Source organism: Mesocricetus auratus, unplaced genomic scaffold (genome assembly GCF_017639785.1).
Source record: "Mesocricetus auratus isolate SY011 unplaced genomic scaffold, BCM_Maur_2.0 Super-Scaffold_100048, whole genome shotgun sequence".
Lineage (NCBI taxonomy): Eukaryota > Metazoa > Chordata > Mammalia > Rodentia > Cricetidae > Mesocricetus > Mesocricetus auratus.
The window spans coordinates 3522262-3539949 of record NW_024429225.1 but is presented as its reverse complement, the minus strand read 5'-3'; the positions used below and the strand labels follow the sequence as shown (position 1 = coordinate 3539949).

General features: G+C 47.8%; 1 protein-coding gene across 4 annotated transcripts in view; it reads left to right on the top strand.

Annotated features, from left to right (window-relative positions):
* The first annotated feature begins 8962 nt into the window (after positions 1-8962).
* The window catches only part of Fbxo34 (F-box protein 34), a 67034-nt gene continuing 58308 nt past the window's right edge, over positions 8963-17688 (top strand). Inside the window, exon 1 of one of the 4 annotated variants that reach the window (XM_040735802.1) lies at positions 8963-9115. In XM_040735802.1, the coding sequence (XP_040591736.1) occupies positions 8970-9115 (146 nt within the window). In that variant the 5' untranslated portion in view covers positions 8963-8969. Of the gene's footprint in view, positions 9116-9570; positions 9704-17688 lie in introns of those variants that run through there. The other 3 variants (XM_040735804.1, XM_040735803.1, XM_040735805.1) reach the window with 3 other exon arrangements.

Sequence of the window (17688 nt, the reverse complement as noted above, 5' to 3'; positions counted from 1 at the left end):
CAGAGATCCACCTGCTTCTGCCTGGCCAAGTGCTGGGATTAAAGGCGTGTGCCACCATCACCTGGATAATACATAGTTTTGTGATCAGTTTGTGATAGAGAATACATACTCAAGTGTAGTGCACATCAAAACAACGCCACTTACTTCAGGATGCTCTGCGGTCTTTGAGGATGCTCTGCTGTCTTTGGGAGATTAAGGTGTCCCTGCCACCAGTGTGCCTTTGTAGAAATTCAGGATCTACCTTTATTGATGCCGTCTTTCTGACAGCCACGGCTCTCTCATCTTTTTACTTTTATTAGTCATCTGCTGGGGATTAACACTTTCCTCCTAGATTCAACTGTTTTTTAATGAGAGAAAGTGTGTATTGGGTATGTGTTATGACTGGGGGTGTGTGTCAATAAAGGGAAATGGCCAGGCTAAATGACTAGAACTGATAGTTAGGAAAAGCTCTCTGAGGAGAGACATTTTAGGTAAGACAGGAGGAAGTGGGAGAATGAGCCAGGATAAGAGCACATCTGATAATGATGGGTCACATTTCTGAGAGTAGACGGAAGAATCACAGAGCTTGGGGATAATGATGGCGATGATGATGGTGACGATGATGACAATGTGACCGTGTGTGAAGAGCTTTGGCTTGCTGTATTTTTGTCCTTAGGAGGAAGCTGGCTTTAATTCCTTGTGTGCTCTAGATAAGGTTGCGGTCTCACTTCATGATTTTTACCTTAACTCCTACGTCAACATTGTTATCTTAGCTCTTGATTTTCTAGCCATATCTCTTCGGCCTTTTGCTCTAAGAAGTCCCAACTTCTGTGTTTCTGCTTGATCATCTTTGGGCCTCAGAGTCTATGGCTTCACAGACTTTCTCTTTTCATCTGACTTCGCTGGGTAAGGGCCTCTGGGGAAGTTTCAGGAAGAGTCTTGGGATCAAGACGCTGCCTCTCGCCTCCCCATCTATTTTTAAACACTCCATCACTCGTACTGCAGAGGCTAAATGCTTCTTAGTACATCTCTCTGCTGTTTTTATGGAAAAATCCTTAAACGCACCCCTTCAATCATTGCTTACCCAATATCTTCTAGGCATCAGAACTTGGGGTTGGTCACATGATACAATGATGAATAAAACTCATCCCATTAGTGCCACAGGAATGATACATCAAAGTGAGTGGCTTTGTGCTGTGAAAGAACTATATGGGTTTTGTGAAAGAACATACTTTTGGGAGACTAGGTAGGACGGCTGGGGAAAGTTAGCCATGCCCCCAGCCCTCCTCATAGGACACAGGGAATCTCAGTAAAAGTAAACCCTTATCCTAATACATAGATGATCACAGCATCTTTGGTGCTTTTAGGGGATTCTTAAACCAACACCCAGACTAGTGTTGTGGCTAACCAGTTTCAGGGAGGACCCTTCCGGGCTAAGGGATAAAAACAGGCTTTGAGGGTGAGCAGAGATTGCTCTAACAAAATGACTTCATTGATTTCTGTTCTGCTACACTTAATTTACACTCTGCTAGAGAAGACATTTCAATCATTTTATACTTATGTTTAGAGACGGAGTCTCATCTTAGGTATCCCAGGCTGTCTGTGAATCCACCAGGGGTTGAGCACAGGGCCACACCCCTGCAAACACGGGTTGTGGTAGGCTGAGGCAGGAGGACCTTGCATTCCAGGCTACTCTGAGCTGCAATGAGAAACGTGTCTTATAAATAAATACGCAAACAAACAAGCAAGTAAACAGGGAGACAGAGGCAGGAGGATTGGTAACTTTCTGTCACAAGAACCACAGGTGGGAGGCCGGGTGGTGGTGGCGCACGCCTTTAATCCCAGCACTCGGGAGGCAGAGGCAGGCGGATCTCTGTGAGTTCGAGGCCGGACTGCACCAACAGCCTCCAAAACAATACAGAGAAACGCTGTCTCGTAAAACCAAAAAAAAAAAAAAAAAAAAAAAAAAAAAGAACCACAGGCGTGAAGATGGCTGCTTAGGTCCAGAATTCCAGTCAAAAGTCAAACACGAAGGGTCAGGACTGCAAAGCACTGTGTCCCTGTTAATGGAATCTGACCTGATGTTACTTCTCACGGTAAGAATGGGAAGTCTGTGACCTGACTCTTGCAGGGAATCTGTAGCAGAAGACAGAATCAATCATCTCATCCGTGTGTACCGGGAAGTGCGTTATCTATTGATGTTGTCACGGTGGTGGCGTAAAAGCTATCTTCTGAATGCTGTTGAAAGGCTAAGGACACTGACGACAATGAGATCATCCGAGGGTGATGTCATAGCCATTCAGAGACCTAGGGCCTTGACTAGGTTCGCCATGATGGTGTCAATCATCAATCCACATGTTCTTTAGGAAAGCGTGGATGAACTAAAGTAAGTTGACCTAAGGGTCATTTAAGAAAATATAATTATTTAAAAAATATAATACTCTCCTTTTGAGATGGAATCTCATGTAGTGTGGGTTGACCTCTTGCTTATAATATGCCTGCCTCTGCCTCCTGAGTGCTTGATTACAGATGGCCATCACCATGGTCGTGTGTGTGTGTGTGTGTGTGTGTGTGTGTGTGTGTGTGTGTGTGTGTGCCCCCAGTATGTATGTACACCACTACTTGCTTGGTGTCACCGGATGCCCTGCAACTGAGATTATCACCATGGAAATGCCAAGAAGCAAACCTGGGTCCTCTGCAACAAATGTGCTTAGCCACTCAACTCAGCCATCTCTCCAGTCTTTAAATATTTTTAACATTTATATGTATTTACTCGTTTAGTGTGTATGTGTATGTGTGTGCGTGCATGCACGTGCCATGGTATGTGGGTGGGGGTCAGAAGACAGCTCGGGGGTCAGTTCTCCACTTCCCACAGGTGCATTATGGGGATGGAACTCAGATCAGCAGGCTTGACAGCGGGTGCCTTCACCAGCTGAGCCACCTATTCGGTTCCATTTATTTACTCACTCTTTAAAATACTCTTATTTCATTTATTGTATGTGTTTGGGCATACATGCCACAAGACATATGTAGGTCAGAGGACAACTTATGGGGACTCCCACAGGTACCCAGGAAATGAACTCCTCAAGCACCAGGCTTGGCAGTAAAGCACCTTTGCTAATGGAGCCATCTCTGTGGCCCTGCTCACACATTTTTGAGACAGGGTCTCATGTAGCCCAGCTCAAACTTACTATGTAGCTGAGGCTGGCCTTGATCTCCTGCTTCTTCTGCCTCCGTCCAGAGTGGTAGGGCTACAGGTGAGCCCCACCATGCTCAGTTTAAATGGTGCTGGAGGTTGAGCCCCAGGCCTTGATGAACACTAGACCCATACTTAACCAAACTGAAATACATTTACAGCTTCCTCCCCAATTCACTCTTGGTGACCAGGTCTCTCACTGAACACGGAGCTGAATGATCTGGCACGACTGGCCAAAAAGTCCCCAGAGACCCTCAGGTGTTGATGGCCCACCCCTTCCCCACTAGGATGACAAACTTGTAACGTCAGGGCTCACTCTTTCACATGGGTGCTGGGGGCAGAGCTTGGCTCTTCCTGCTTGCTGGGGAGGCATGTTACTGGTTGAGCCATCTCTCTGGCCCTGTGCGTAGGCTTTAGAAAGCACTTTTGCCTTTTTTATTTGATCTTAGTAACAACACAATCCCAGTAGATAGCAAAGGTGTTGCTTATGTGAGTGGCCTATGTTCTTCAGCAAAGATGGGCCTTGATGCAAGGTCTAATGGAGCCTGCCTTCTGTTTCTTGGCTTCCTTTCCCTAGAGATGGGGGAAGTGAGCCCTGTGTGCATTAAAAGCTTGAGGAGGAAGCTAAAGATGGAATGGACTGCGGGGTGGGGTGGTTTCCTACCCCCTTTGGAGATAGGAATATGATTATTGAATAGAAAGTGGTAGGGGCTTAGATTTTTCTTAATTGATGTGTTCCTCCCCCCCAGCACAGATCAGCAAGGAAACAAAGGCCCATGCCAGACAAACACTGTACTGGTATTAGTTTGATGCAGTGTTTGCTGGCTGGAGAAAACACAGTTGTAGTTACTGATAGGGTGCCCAAATTGCATATGATGTGCTTAGACCTTGTCTGCTGCTGCCTCTTTCAGCTAAGGGTTTCTCTGCATCATTGCAAACCCCGCCCCCCACGCTCACCTGTGGCACTGTCTCCTGAGAGTCCATGCAGGGCAAGTGCCTTTATGTGCCCTGGCTCCCTCGACGCTTTTCTTGCTATTATACAAATGGAGAAAGTCAAGGGAACGTTTTCCCAACAAGGCTTCTTTGATTTAGACTTTAGACCTATTCTGGCAGGCAACTAGGCAGAATAATTTTATGCCTGTTCCATGCATTCATATGTGTGCATGTTTATGTGGACACAGACACGTGGAGGTCAAATAACAAACAAAGGTGGGTTTTGTTTCTTAGGCACTGTTCACTGTCTTTTCTTTTCTCTTTTTTTAAACAGGGTCTCTCTCTGGCTTTGAACTTGCCAAGTGCGATAGCCTGGCTGGCCAGCAAGCCCTGGGGATCTGGCTGTCTCTGTCTCCTCAACACTGGGATTACGTCCCAGTCTACCACACTTTACTTTTTAAAAATATTATCTTATATGTGCATTGGTGTGAAGGTGTCAGATCCCCTGGAATTGGAGTTACAAACAGTTGTGAGCTGCCACGTGGGTGCTGGGATTTGAACCCGGGTCCTCAGGAAGAGCAGCCAGTGGTCTTATTGGCTGAGCCACCTCTCCAGCCCCCTTCACTATTTTTTTTAAATATGAGTTCTGGGGATTGAGCTTTGGTTCTCAAAGCACCAAAATGCTTCTTCCTATAGCTTGGTTACTTTGTTGTTTGGTTTGTTGCTTGCTTGCTTGTTTCAGACAGAATCTTGCTGTGTAGACCAGACTGGCCTGGAATTTGTAGCAATCCAGAACCTTGGCCTTCCCGGTGCTAGAACCGGCATGCATGCCTAGCATTGCAGTTTGTTAATATCCAACATTTATTGCCTTTATATCTGGATAGTATTGCTAGACATTTACATATGGTTTAGCTGTTTGATTTGGCTCGTGGTTTTGGGGAGAAGATTTCATTGTATAGTCCAGGTTGACCTGGAACGCAGACAGTCCCCCCCCCCCCACCGCCTCATCCTCACAAGTGCAAATGTTTTACAGGCACATGCCACCACTTACCATGCTGTTACCCGGAGTGCCATGAGTTAAAGAACCGATGCTGTAGCCGGGCGTTGGTGGTGCACGCCTTTAATCCCAGCACTCGGGAGGCAGAGGCAGGTGGATCTCTGTGGGTTCGAGACCAGCCTGGTCTACAAAAGCTAGTTCCAGGACAGCCTCCAAAGCCACAGAGAACCAATGCTGTGAAGCACAGAAAGATACCATTGCACTGCGATGCTAGTGGCTTACTCACTGATAACACATCATCATCAAGGTCTGCCTGGCTTCCTGGGCTCCAGTGCAATATCTGTCGTTAAAAAATAGGGCTTTGTTTTTGTTTTAAGCATTTAACAGTGCATCCAGGGGGATGGCTAAGTGGGTAAAAAAAAATCTAATTCAAAAGCCTTATGACCTGAGTTCCATCCTTGGAACTTATACACACATCCATACAGAGCCTTGTGCTGCTTAGCAACGAAAACAACCAAAGACACAGTTTCAACAGGCGAGAAAGACTCATCCTAAATGTGGGAAGCACCCCAGGATGTGCTGGGCCCTGGACCGAATATAGAAACGATGCTGAGTACCATCATTCACCTCTGTCTGCTTCCTGACTGTGGACACCGTGTAACCAGCTGCCCCACTGATGACACTGTACCATCTCTGCTTTACGTGAGCAACGTAAACCTCTTTTATTTTTTCTTTTTCTTTCTTTTTTTTTTTTTTTTTTGGTTTTTCGAGACAGGGTTTCTCTGTGGCTTTGGAGGCTGTCCTGGAACTCACTCTTGTAGACCAGGCTGGTCTCGAACTCACAGAGATCTGCCTGCTTCTGCCTCCCGAGCGCAGGGATTGAAGGTGTGTGCCACCACCTCCCGGCTAACCTTCTCTTTTCTTAATTAAGAGATCTTTAGATTTATTCATTTTATTTCCTATCTGTGTCTGGGTGTCACGTGTACCTGGTGCCCTTGGAGGTCAGAAGAGGGTGTCAGAGTCCCTGAACCTGCAGTCACAGCGGGTCATGAGCTGCCCTGGGAGTGCTGGCAATGAAACCCAGTCCTGTAAGAGCAGCAAGAGTTCCAACGCCACACCCTGAGACACTTCTCCAGCCCTTCCTTTCTGAAGTTGTTTTTCTGAAGGGTTTTGATCACAGCAAAGAGAAGGTGACTGATACGGGCCAGCAGGCCTGGTACACAGTGTGTAGCCCAGAGTGGCTGTGAAATGCTAGCGACATACTGTCTCAGCCCCCAAATCCGGGGTTTACAGATGTGTGCCACCATGCTTGGCAGTTAAAAATGTGTGTGTGTGTGTGTGTGTGTGTGTGTATGTGTGTGTGAGTATGTGTGTGTGAGCATGTGTGTGTGAGCATTCATGGCGCACATGTAGACAGAGGTCAGAGGACAACTTTTGGGAGTCAGTTCCCTCCTCCCATCAGGTGGGTCCTGGGGCTTGAACTCGGGGTGTCAGGCATTTTTATCTGCTGAGCCATCTCACTGGCCCTATTTTGACACTTAAGACTTCACATACATGTCATATATACATATTTTACAAGACTTTTTTCTCTAGTTTGAGTAAGGTTTTAAAAAATTGGTTTATGTGTACGGGTGTTTTGCCTACATGTATGTGCACCAGGTGTGTGTCTGATACCCAAAGAGGGCGTCAGATCCCCTGGGACTTGTTACAGGTGGTTGTGAGCCACCGTGTGGGTGCTGAGACTCAAACCTGGGTCCCTGGGAAGAGCAGCCTTCTCTTCAGGTCTTTGAGTCAGGGTTTTACTGTGGTATATTGAACAAGCTGGTCTTGAACACGTTGAAACCTCCTGTCTGAGTCTCCCAACAAGCATTCCCAAGGATAGTTTTACATTAATTAGAGAGAATTAATTTTTATCTGGGCTGTGCAATCTTTAATCCCAGCACTTGGGAGGCAGAGGCAGGTGGATCTATGTGAGGCCAGCCTGGTCTACGGAGTGAGTTCCAGGAAAGTCAGGATGGTAATATAGAGAAACCTTGTCTTGGAAAACAAAACAAAAACCAACAGAGAGAGAGAGACAGAGAGAGAGAGAGAGAGAGAGAGAGAGAGAGAGAGAGAGAGAGAGAGAGAGAGAGAGAGAGAGTTGTTTATGTACATGTAGACACCTGCAGAGACCAGAAGAGGGTGTCATCTCCAAGAACTGGAGTTACAGGTGGTTGTCAGCCACCTAATGTGGCTCAGAGCCAAATTCAGGTCCTCTGCAAGGATTGGTGGGTGATCTTAACTGCAGAACCATCTCTCCAGCCCCTACTTTCTTCCAGGGCTGGATAAAGTCAGAGTTTCCTGATTTGGGTGATAGGATTTGAACCCAGGCCCTTTCACACACTAACCTGTGCTCAATCCCTGGGCTAACGCTCCACAAGGTTCATAACCAACTAACTTCAGATCCAGAGACTCTGACACCTTCCTCTGGTTACTTCAGGAACCCACACATGTGACACATACACAGACCTGGAGGCAGGAGCAGATGCAGAAGCCATGGAGGGGTGCTGCTTACTGGCTTGCTCCCCATGAGTTGCTCAGCCTGCTTTCTTATAGAACCCAGGACCACAGCCCAGGGATGGCAACACCCCAATGGGCTGGGCCCTCTACCGTCAAATACTAAGAAAATGCTTTACAGGCCTGCCTATAGCCCGATCTTTTTTTTTTTTTTTTTTTTTTTTTTTTTTTTGGTTTTTCGAGACAGGGTTTCTCTGTATTACTTTGGAGTCTGTCCCGGAACTCGCTCTGTAGACCAGGCTGGCCTCGAACTCACAGAAATCCACCTGCCTCTGCCTCCCGAGTGCTGGGATTAAAGGCGTGCGCCACCAACACCCGGCCCTATAGCCCGATTTTATGGAGGCATTTTCTTAATTGAGGTTCCCTCTTAGATGACTTTAGCTTGTGTCAAGTTGGCATAAAGCTAGCCAGCACACTGTCCAATGTGGCTACAATTATTCAATGGAAACCAGTAATTTGAAAAATCATTAAAAGGTCGTTTATTGATTCTCTTGACTTAAATATAAATATTGAAAGCTGGTTTTTTGCTTTTTTATCCAAGATAAGCCTATAGGCTACTGTAGACTAGCTGTTCAACCTCAAAGTCTATGTACTTTCTGATAGGTACTTCCGTCATAATTTCACTAAAATATTTTTTGTAAATTTGAATTTTATGTATATGGTGTTTGCAGGCATATATGTCTGTGCACCACGTGCATGAAGTGTCTGTGGAGGCCGGGAAAGAGAATCTGATTCCTTGGAACTAGAGCTGGTTGTGAACCACCGTGTGGTTCTGGGGATTGAAATCCGAGTTCTCTGGAATAGCAGCAGTCAGTGCTGATCTCAAATTTGTGTTGCCATTGCGAATGGCCTTGAACTTCGGATCCACCTACAGCCACTTCCCAAATTCTGGGATTACGGTTGTGAAGCAACACGCCCAATGTGTGGGTTGTAGGGGTCAAATCCAGGGCTTTGGGCTTGCCAAGTAGTTCATTTTACAAATCTGAACTCTTGAAATAAAACCATAGGAGCTGGGGGCAGAACCAAGATTAGGACGTTGGTTATCCAATAGTGTCCAACTACCCAGGCGCGCCGCTAATACACTTGTCACTCTAACCTTGCTCTAGGGCTAGGGTCCTTGTCGTAGGGGGGGTCACGCTCCAGCTGCCCCCCCCCCACCACTTGGTGGCTCGCAGGCGCTTCTCCCCGCGCCTCCCACCTCTCTTCGCAGCCGGCAGGGGGCGCTGGCGCACGCAGGCTCCGCGGCCCCGCCCCCGGGCAACCGTCGATTGGGCCGGCGCGTGATGTCACGCCGGTTTAGCCAAACAAATGGGTTTCGGGGCGAGCGTTGGGCTCCGCCGCACCGCGCTGAGCTCCTGGTCCGCCTCAGTCTCGGGGAGCGACTCAGGCCTGCCGCCGCCGCCGCATCGGGCTGCCGCAGCCCCGGGCCAGGCCCCGGCCGGGCTTCAGCACAGGTGGGCCGGGCGAGGGCGCGGGGCGGGCGGGCGGGCGGACACCGTGGCGGCTCCCGCTGCTCCCCGCGCGGCGGGGCCGGGCGTTGGGGGCGGGGACCGCGGGGTCGCGGCGCCCGGGGGTTGCCGCCGCCGCCGCCGCCGCGTCCTCCTGGGCGCCGTCCGCGCGGCCTGGCCCCCGAGGTCGTGCGCCCGGCGGGTGCCCGGGCCCCGAGGCGGACGACCCGGGCTAGGCCGCCGCGGACGGGTGAGCTGCGTGCGGGGCGCGGGGTGCGGGGTTCCGGCGGCGGCGGGGGTGGGTGGGGGTCCCCAGCGCAGGTGAGCGGCGCGTCTCCTTCACCCTCCCCCGGGGCCCCCGGCGTGTGAGCCCGCGGCGGGTGAGGTCACGCTTCCGAGGCTCGGCGTGTCCCTGTGACGTCAGGGCTCTGCCCGGAGAGGCCGTGATGTCACAGCAGGCCCCGAGTGGCGACCTTGGCGCGCGGAAGGGCTGGGAGGACCGGCGGGGGAGAAAAAGGAAGTTCAGTCCCTAGCAGATTTGAACCGAAATCGTGGGGTCTCGGCTTCGTACAGTTTGGATGTAATAATTGTCAGGTGTTTAAACTTCACTTCAGGAAGCGTCGTTAGTACAATTTAAGGACATTTGGTTTAGAAGTGGAGAATTGAGGGGGGGATCCTGGGGGTGGGGCGGGGGAGGGGTGTTGGGGTGTTCACTGTAAGCGCGGTTCAGGAAGCTAAACTCAGTTTGATGGTTTGATAACAGCAGTTGCTGGGGAGGGGTGCGCGGGGGCAGAACCCACTGCAGTGCTGATCATTCAGTTGGCTTTATTTACCTTTTTTTTTTTTGGCCAGTGTTCTCTGCTTGTTAGGTTTTTTGTTGTTGTTGTTGTTGTTAGCGAATGGCCATGGTAAGCAGATCTTAAACGAACTTTGTCTTGTAAAGAGGGGGAAGTTTGAATTGATTCAACATTCTTTTTTAAAAAATAGACCCGAGGATTTAATTTATCCAGGTGTTAACCCCCACACACACCATCTTCAAGGATAATTGGAGGTTTTCTGTGGTTTTAGCTCAGCAACAAGCCTTTTCTTTGCTCCCCCCCCCCCCAAGACTGGGCTGTAACTTAATATAATAGCACATCTGAAGACTGTTTTTCAGGACAGGTAACTAAAATTTCGTCGGTGGTGCTTTTGAATGTGAAGTTGTAAATTTTAGCAGGTGATTTTGTGAATGTTGTTTTTCTCCGGGCTTTCAAGAGGTAGTAAGACCTGCATAGAAGGTGGTGTGCCAAACTAACCTGCTTGGCATTGGCATAGTCCAGAGAACCAGCCCTTTGATCCTTTCCTCTTCTAGAATCTGGTTCAAAAGGTAGCGGACTTAAAACCCGAAGCATACTTAAAATTGGGGTTTTCGGCAGGAAGCCTTCGTAGAAGCTGCCCTTGCTTCCTCGTGGACAGGCTCTTGTAATAGTAGGGTCCCCTCCCCCCAGATTCTTCCTGCTTCCCATTTGCTCTTCAAATATTTGCATTTCATATGCAAATATGTTTAGTAACTGGTTTTTTGACAGGGTCTCACTCTGTCGCAGTACTTGCTGTGCAGCCCAGTGTAGCCTTGAACCCTCAGCAGACTGCCTGTCTCTGGTGTGCTGGAATTACCTGTGCCTGCCATCACTCTGGCTCCTTGAAGACGGTAATGTCTTTCTGGAGTTTGCATCAGTATGCAGATGGAATGCCAATTAACACAGGAGATGAAAGGAGACATTGTGTTAATAGTGTGTGTGTTTGTGTGTGTGTGTGTGTGTGTGTGTGTGTGTGTGTGTGTTCATGTCCTGAGATTCAAGTCCAGGGTCTCCTGCACAAATACTGTCACTGAGATGTACCCCCAGGCCCTTACTGTTGGATTTGACTGGAAGTTCTTAAGACAAGATTTCTCATTAATCTTATTTTCTCCTCACCAAACCTTGGTAATTTAGTATTCATTGTATGTACTGTTGAACAGAAATTTTACCTCTAAAGAAATTAGAAATTGTATAGTAATATGCCCAGTTAAGGCCCTTACAATAAAATTTGAGTACTTTGGAACATCAGTGATTAACATGAAACTTCCGATATAGCGGTGGGACAGGTTGGTGTTAATCAACTACTGTTTAAGATGAGAGAATGGTCTCACAGGGTTATGTTCCAAAGTTGGATGTGATACTAAGAGGGACACCTACAGGAGTCATGCTAAGCAGTAGCCTCCTTCATGGCTCTATGTCAGTGGTCCTCAACCTTCCTAATGCTGCAACCCTTTATTACAGCTCCTTATGTAGTGGTGACCCCAACCATAAAGTATTCCTTCGCTCCTTCATAGCTATAATTTTGCTACTGTTAGAATTGGAAATATCTGGGTATGCTACCCCTGTGAAAGGGGCGGAGACCCCCAGGTTGAGAGCCATTGCTCTGTGTCAGTTGACTGCTAATACGATGGGAAGGGGGGGAGTCAATCTAAATAGGAATTGAAAAACCTGTAGTTGATGGCCGGAGCTGTGCCTGGCAGTGCTCGTCCACATTACTGCCTATCTTGCTTTGGTTTTAGTTTCTATTTTCACATGGAAAAAGAAGAGTTAATAGGCAGAAAATGAAAAAGTCTTCTTGTGTTCTGATGTTACTAAGAAACAATGGTGGGCATAAGAAATCCGCCTTAATGTGTATCATTGCATAACAAGTCTTAACTAAGGAACATTTGTATAACCTGTTTCTACTTTGGATGCTTCTCACCCACGTCTTGCAGTTTTGGGTCTAGGAAGCAGCTTTTACTTCTTATGGTTCTCTGGAAATTGGAGATTTAGCTTATTTTAAGATATTTTGTCATTTAGTTCACTTATAGAATTTAAAGGCACTGGAGCAGTCATCAGTAATGTGGCATCTTTCTGATGAATAAGGCAAATGTTGATGAGTAGTATTAGATAGAATTCCTTAGGATATGTTTATTAGGTTGGTTTTACTAACATGCAGAATTTACAACCTTATAAACATTTTCTACTTTATTTCCCAAACTTAGTATATGCTCATCTAGTTTAATTTCTACAGTATTGGAATTCCATTGGACTTTACTGTTGTCTTAATATTTGTTGGTAGGAGAACATACCTCATTTAGAGCTACTTTCCAAAATTTGCAGCTGTTTAAACCAGATACTTGGGGTAAGCGACTATGGTGTGGTGAATGCCTTCCTTGTTAGGTCATTTGTGACATGCAAAATTCAGCAAGTGCATAATCTGCATGCTGTCCTCTGGCAGCAGCAACAGAAAGAGCAGATCAGCTCGGATGCATTGTAGGTCATTGGGAAATGGATTTCTGTCAGCCCTTGTCTGGTTTATCTTCCCCACTTACGTTGTTTATGGGATTTTGAAGCACACGAGCCTACTCTATCATCCAGGACAGAGTTAATAATTCAAATGAATGTGATTCTCAGTGTTCATTAAAATTACTTAACCTTTCAATTGTCAACTGCATCTTCTGTTGCTGCTCCAGAGGACTCTCCTTGAGCATCCCGTCATCAATATTTTCTTCACATCCCAGTTTGTCCGTTTCCTTCCTAATCACAATATAAGTTTGTGATTCCAGGCCTGTCCTGGTGTGCCCGCACAGTGTGAGTCTAGTGTGACTCCAGGTGTGTGCTGGTGTGCCCACACAGCCAGCAGACACTGTGAGCATCTTTGTGCCAGAGAATGGGGCAGATGATGCAGTGCCAACTGCATATTCTTACCTTTTCTTTTTATTTATTGTGTCTGTGGGTGTGTGTATTTACACACTCATGCACACACACACTAATGCACCCTTCTGCATGGGAAGATGTGGAGACCAGACTTCAATGTCAAGGTGTCTCCCTCAGTCACTTCTCCACCCTAATCCTTGGGATAGTTTCACTGAAACTGAGGGTCACTGCTTTATCTAGACCTGCCTGGCTAGTGAGTCCATGGGATCCAATGGTTCGTCCCTCTCCCAGGTACTGGAGATAGACATGTGCCCCTATGCTCAGCTTTGCATGGGTTCTGGGGATTTGAACTCAGGGCCTCAGACTTGTGTAGCTGTGTCTCCAGTCCTTTAACCTTTGTTTTAACATCACTTACCAGCGAGAGCATTGAGTCTGAGAGGTTACAGTCAGACTGTTGACTGCTGTTGTTACACTTGGCTGCTCAGGTATTTCATCCAGATTGTTCTTTTATGGAGGTATTAGAGACTCAGGTAGAAAGAAGAGGGAGTATGCTATCATAGCGTCAGACAAAGGGTTTATGTCATCACATCACTGATTTGTACTGTCCTAGAATGGATGGGCAGGATAAGTGCCTAAGGCCAGCACTAGTCTGTGTGGGCAATCAAAATCCAGTAGTCAGAGGCCAGCAAACATCTCTTCTCTTTCCCCCTTTCCTTCCTCCCCGCCAAGTTTTGGCTTTTTGAGACAGTATTACCATGTGGTTCAGGCTGGCCTTAAACTCGCATCCCTCTGCAGCCTACCGAGGTCTGAGAGTCTAGATGTGCTTCCCGCTGCCTGCCTGTCTTCACTTCCAGATGTGTGTGCGCCTTTTTATTAAAGCGAGCTCTTTGTGAGTGTCCTTCTTGTGTACAGAAATGTACACATCTGTGTCTGCATCTCCATGTAACCCTTGTATCCTGTCAAGATCACAGAACATTACTGTCACCATAGAAAGTCTCTGGTCAATTTAAGTGGCTTTTAATCTTTTGCTGCACTACACTCATCAGTTTCTTGTGACCCGTCTGTTTAAAAGACCCTCTCACTGTCTTTGCTAGTGCACGGCGGGGCAGGATTGTGCTGGGTGTTAAGGACAGACAGTGGACACTCAGGTGACGGAAGCAGAGCCCTGAACGAAAGAGGGTTTGAGACCTGTGTGACCTTGTCACCCTGTGAGGGTCAGAAGGCACCTGGCCTGCGGGTGCAGAGTTTCACTTCTGAGAAAGAACTTGGTGAGGTGTTGGTTTTAGCAGTCCTCCTGAGTGCTGGTGGAGAATGGCTCCTGGGAGCAGTAACCGCAAATGGGGGATGGCTTTGCGGTTGAGGGCAAGGGCCCAGCAGTGCTGGGTGCGGGCTGCTGGGAAAGGCCCTTTAGACAGCCGTAGACTCGGGGGGGGGGCCGTGTTTGGAAACTAGAGGGATGGTGGTCTGTGGCTAAAGTGGACGGTACTGGGTGGTTTGTGCTTGTGCCCTTGGGCTTCTCAGAAAACACTTTCCAAGCAGAGGGAACACCTAAGCAAGGTGCTGATGATGCATGTGGCCTCTCTCTGGAGTACTTTGACGGTGACAAAAGCAAGTTACACAGGAGACGTCATAAAGAAAAGGGTCGGAGGGTAGAGAACACAGTTCAGACTGACGCTGGTGTAAATGGAGAGATACTCAGTTGAGAGCACGCAGGGTGTAGCCAGGTGAACTTTGGATACAGAGATTGGGGTAGGTGGATGGATGCCAGGTGCTGGTCATCAAGACAGTGAGCCCGAAGGTATGTCAGCTCCTTGCAGCCCTGCCCGTCACAGGCCCTGAGTGACTTCTGTGACTTCAAGGTTCTGTTCCTCACATTCCAGTGTTGACTTCTGACTACCCCAGGTGCAGTCTAGGTCACAGTGGCCACCTCTCTGGAGATCTTAAACTTTGGCTGCATGATCCAGGCTCCTGCAGAGCAGAGTGCCTGAATGTGTGTGTGTGTGTGTGTGTGTGTGTGTGTGTGTGTGTGTGTTCCAGCGCTTGAGTGCTTTGTATGAGAAAGAGAGGAGAGAGAGAATGACATTCTGTATTCACCTAGATTTCCAAGTATACCCTGGAGAACTTTGGGCCCCACCCCCACCCAGTAGGTGGGCCACGATGGAGAGTGCCCCTATTAGGGCAAAACTTAATGGGCCTTTAGGGATGCGGCTTGCCCCCACGACCTCTGTAGACAACTCCAGCTTGAGATTTACAGCTTGGGCTGTGTCCAGCGAGACCATGGGAGTGGCTGCTACTTGGATCCTTGGGGGCCCAGTTCCCAGCATTGCCTATCTGAAAGCAGGGTATCGAGTCAGAGAGACTATGGAACGTTCAGGCTCAACATGCTGTGGGAGGTTCTGTACTTAGTGACAGTTTTAAGAAATGATTTATTTCTTTTAGCATATGTTCTACTCCCCTGTGGAATTGTGCCTGGCTCACCATTGTATTTTGGAAGCACTTGAGCTGTTTGGTTTTATGGGTCGGTGCTAGACAGTTTGCTTTGCGATGGTTCTCAGTCACTGATTTAGATGAAAGTCTGTGCATTAGATTGTATTTATTTATTTACTCACTTATTTATTTTGGTTTTTCAAGGCAGGGTTTATCTGTAGTTTTGGAACCTGTCCTGGAACTTTATTTGTAGACCAGGCTGGCCTAGCCTTGAACTCAAGGAGATCCAATTGCCTCTGCCTCCCAAGCTGGGATTAAAGGCGTGCACCACCAAGTCCAGCTGGATGTTAGATTTTTTGAGTTGTTGGTTCGACTGGTTAAGATATTTGGGGCTATTGCTAAAGAGTGAGGATGTTTTGAATGACCTTTGGAGGACTAGGGTGGAAGGCTGTGTCGTCCCCCCCCCCATTCTGTATTGAATCCTAATCTCAAGCGAAGGAAGGGTTCTTGGGAGCTCAGGATGTGATTAGGTTTGTCTTCATGAAGGCTAGTTCCTCAGAGGAGTCTTTGGGAACCCTGATCCTTCTGCCGTGAGAGAGCACAGTGCAGTGCTGACTGAAGAGGCCTCTGCTAGTGTGTGGGTCATCGTGCCCAGTCTCAAGAAGGGTGAGAAAATTAGTCAGATTGTTCATTACCAGACAGAGGCCTTTAGTTAAGGAGCGAGAGAACAGAACTTTTGTTTTTCTTTTTTAAAAGATGGATGTTTTGGTATAAAGTATCTGATGTAACTTAAGGAAAGTGCCATGTGACAGGGTTCAAGCAGAGAGGGTTTTTTATTAGGGAAAGGGAAGGGGGAGACCAGCCTCCAGAGACAGTAGCAGCAGGAGAGAGGAAAAAGAAAAGAGGGGACAAGAGAGGGGAGAACAGAGAGGGAGGGAGGGAGGGGGGAGAGGGAGGGAGGGAGGGGAGAGAAGAATGGGGGTGGGCAGGGCCCTTTTAAAAGGGAACATAGTGAATGTGCACAGTTGGTGCTCTCAGTGACTGCAGCTGAGGACGCATCCTGTCAGAACCCCAGGACAGGCCAGTACAGATGCCTGAATACTAACAGTATTAGTAGCAGAAATGCCAGAATTTAGGGGGAATTTTTAAAAATTAGTTTTCATTTATATGAGTGGTTTCCTGTTAGTGCATGTTACCATGTACTGCCTGGTGCCTGCTAACGTCGGAAGAGGGTGTTGGAAACCCGGAACTGGAGTTAGATGGTTGTGAGCTGCCATGCAGGTGCTGAGCACTGGACCTGGGTCCTCTGAAAGAGCAGCCATTGCCCTGAACCTCTGAGCCGTCTCTCCAGTACCCCTTACTGTGTGTTTTGAGGAAAGAGTGACTGAGAAGCAGCCTCTTAGGGAAGTCTTTTTCCTGTTGGAATGTCTTGGTAGGTTGGGGGTCACTGTTTCTGGTGTCCTCTCATTTCTTGCCTGCCTCCGTTTTCTCCCCTTTGTTGGGGTTGTTCTCCTACACAGACTGCCCTGTGTCCCTGGCTGTCTTAGGGCTTCTCATGAAGTCCTTGCATTTGTACCCATCACCTGCTAGGTTGCCCTCTGCTAAGCAGTAAGTACAAAGTGAACTGACACACACCTCTTTTGTGTGTACTTACTGCTCAAGTTGTATGCATTCTCAATAGCAGTGGCACCAGGTGGGATTTAACGAGAAAGGACTTGTGAGCCCAGGGCGCCATGACTCTCCACTTTACATGGAGCTCCCACTGGAACCGTGCAAACGACACTGCTGAACTTGCCTGCTGAACGCCTACTGCCGCCACAGCCCTTAGGACCAGGGTTCGAGCCAGAACTTGCCTGCTGAACGCCTACTGCCGCCACAGCCCTTAGGACCAGGGCTCGAGCCAGAAGCTGCTGCGCCATATTTTGATGGCAGCTCTTTAGAGAGGATGTCATGTTATTTCAGTTCATGTGAGACTTTTGCTTCCATGTGATGCCATGACTGGAGTTTGTTCTCAGTGTACTGTGTGAAAACTGAACGGAGTCTCCCAGATTATCCTTTGTGTGAAAATAAAGCCTTTTCTAATTTTGTTGCTTCTCAACAAAGCCATGGCTTGTTTTCTGAGACAGCCTAGTGAAATCAGTGGTAACATTTATTTAATTTTTAAAACATTGCTGTAACAGAAAACTAGCTCGTTCACTAGCTAGCACCATTGAGTAGTGCAGAGATGAGACTTGACTGTGTACTTGTGTGTTCTGATCTCAGTTTTGCTTCCTTCCTTCTTTTTGAAACAAGGTTTCTCTGTAACTGCCCTGGCTGCCCTGGAACTTGTTCTGTAGAGGCTTCGAACTCAGAGAGATCCTCCTGACTCTGCCTCCCCTGTTTAAAGGTGTAAGCCGCCACCGCCTGGCTTTCCTTCCTTTATTTAATGAGCTCAACTTTGATGGTTTTTGTCCCTTT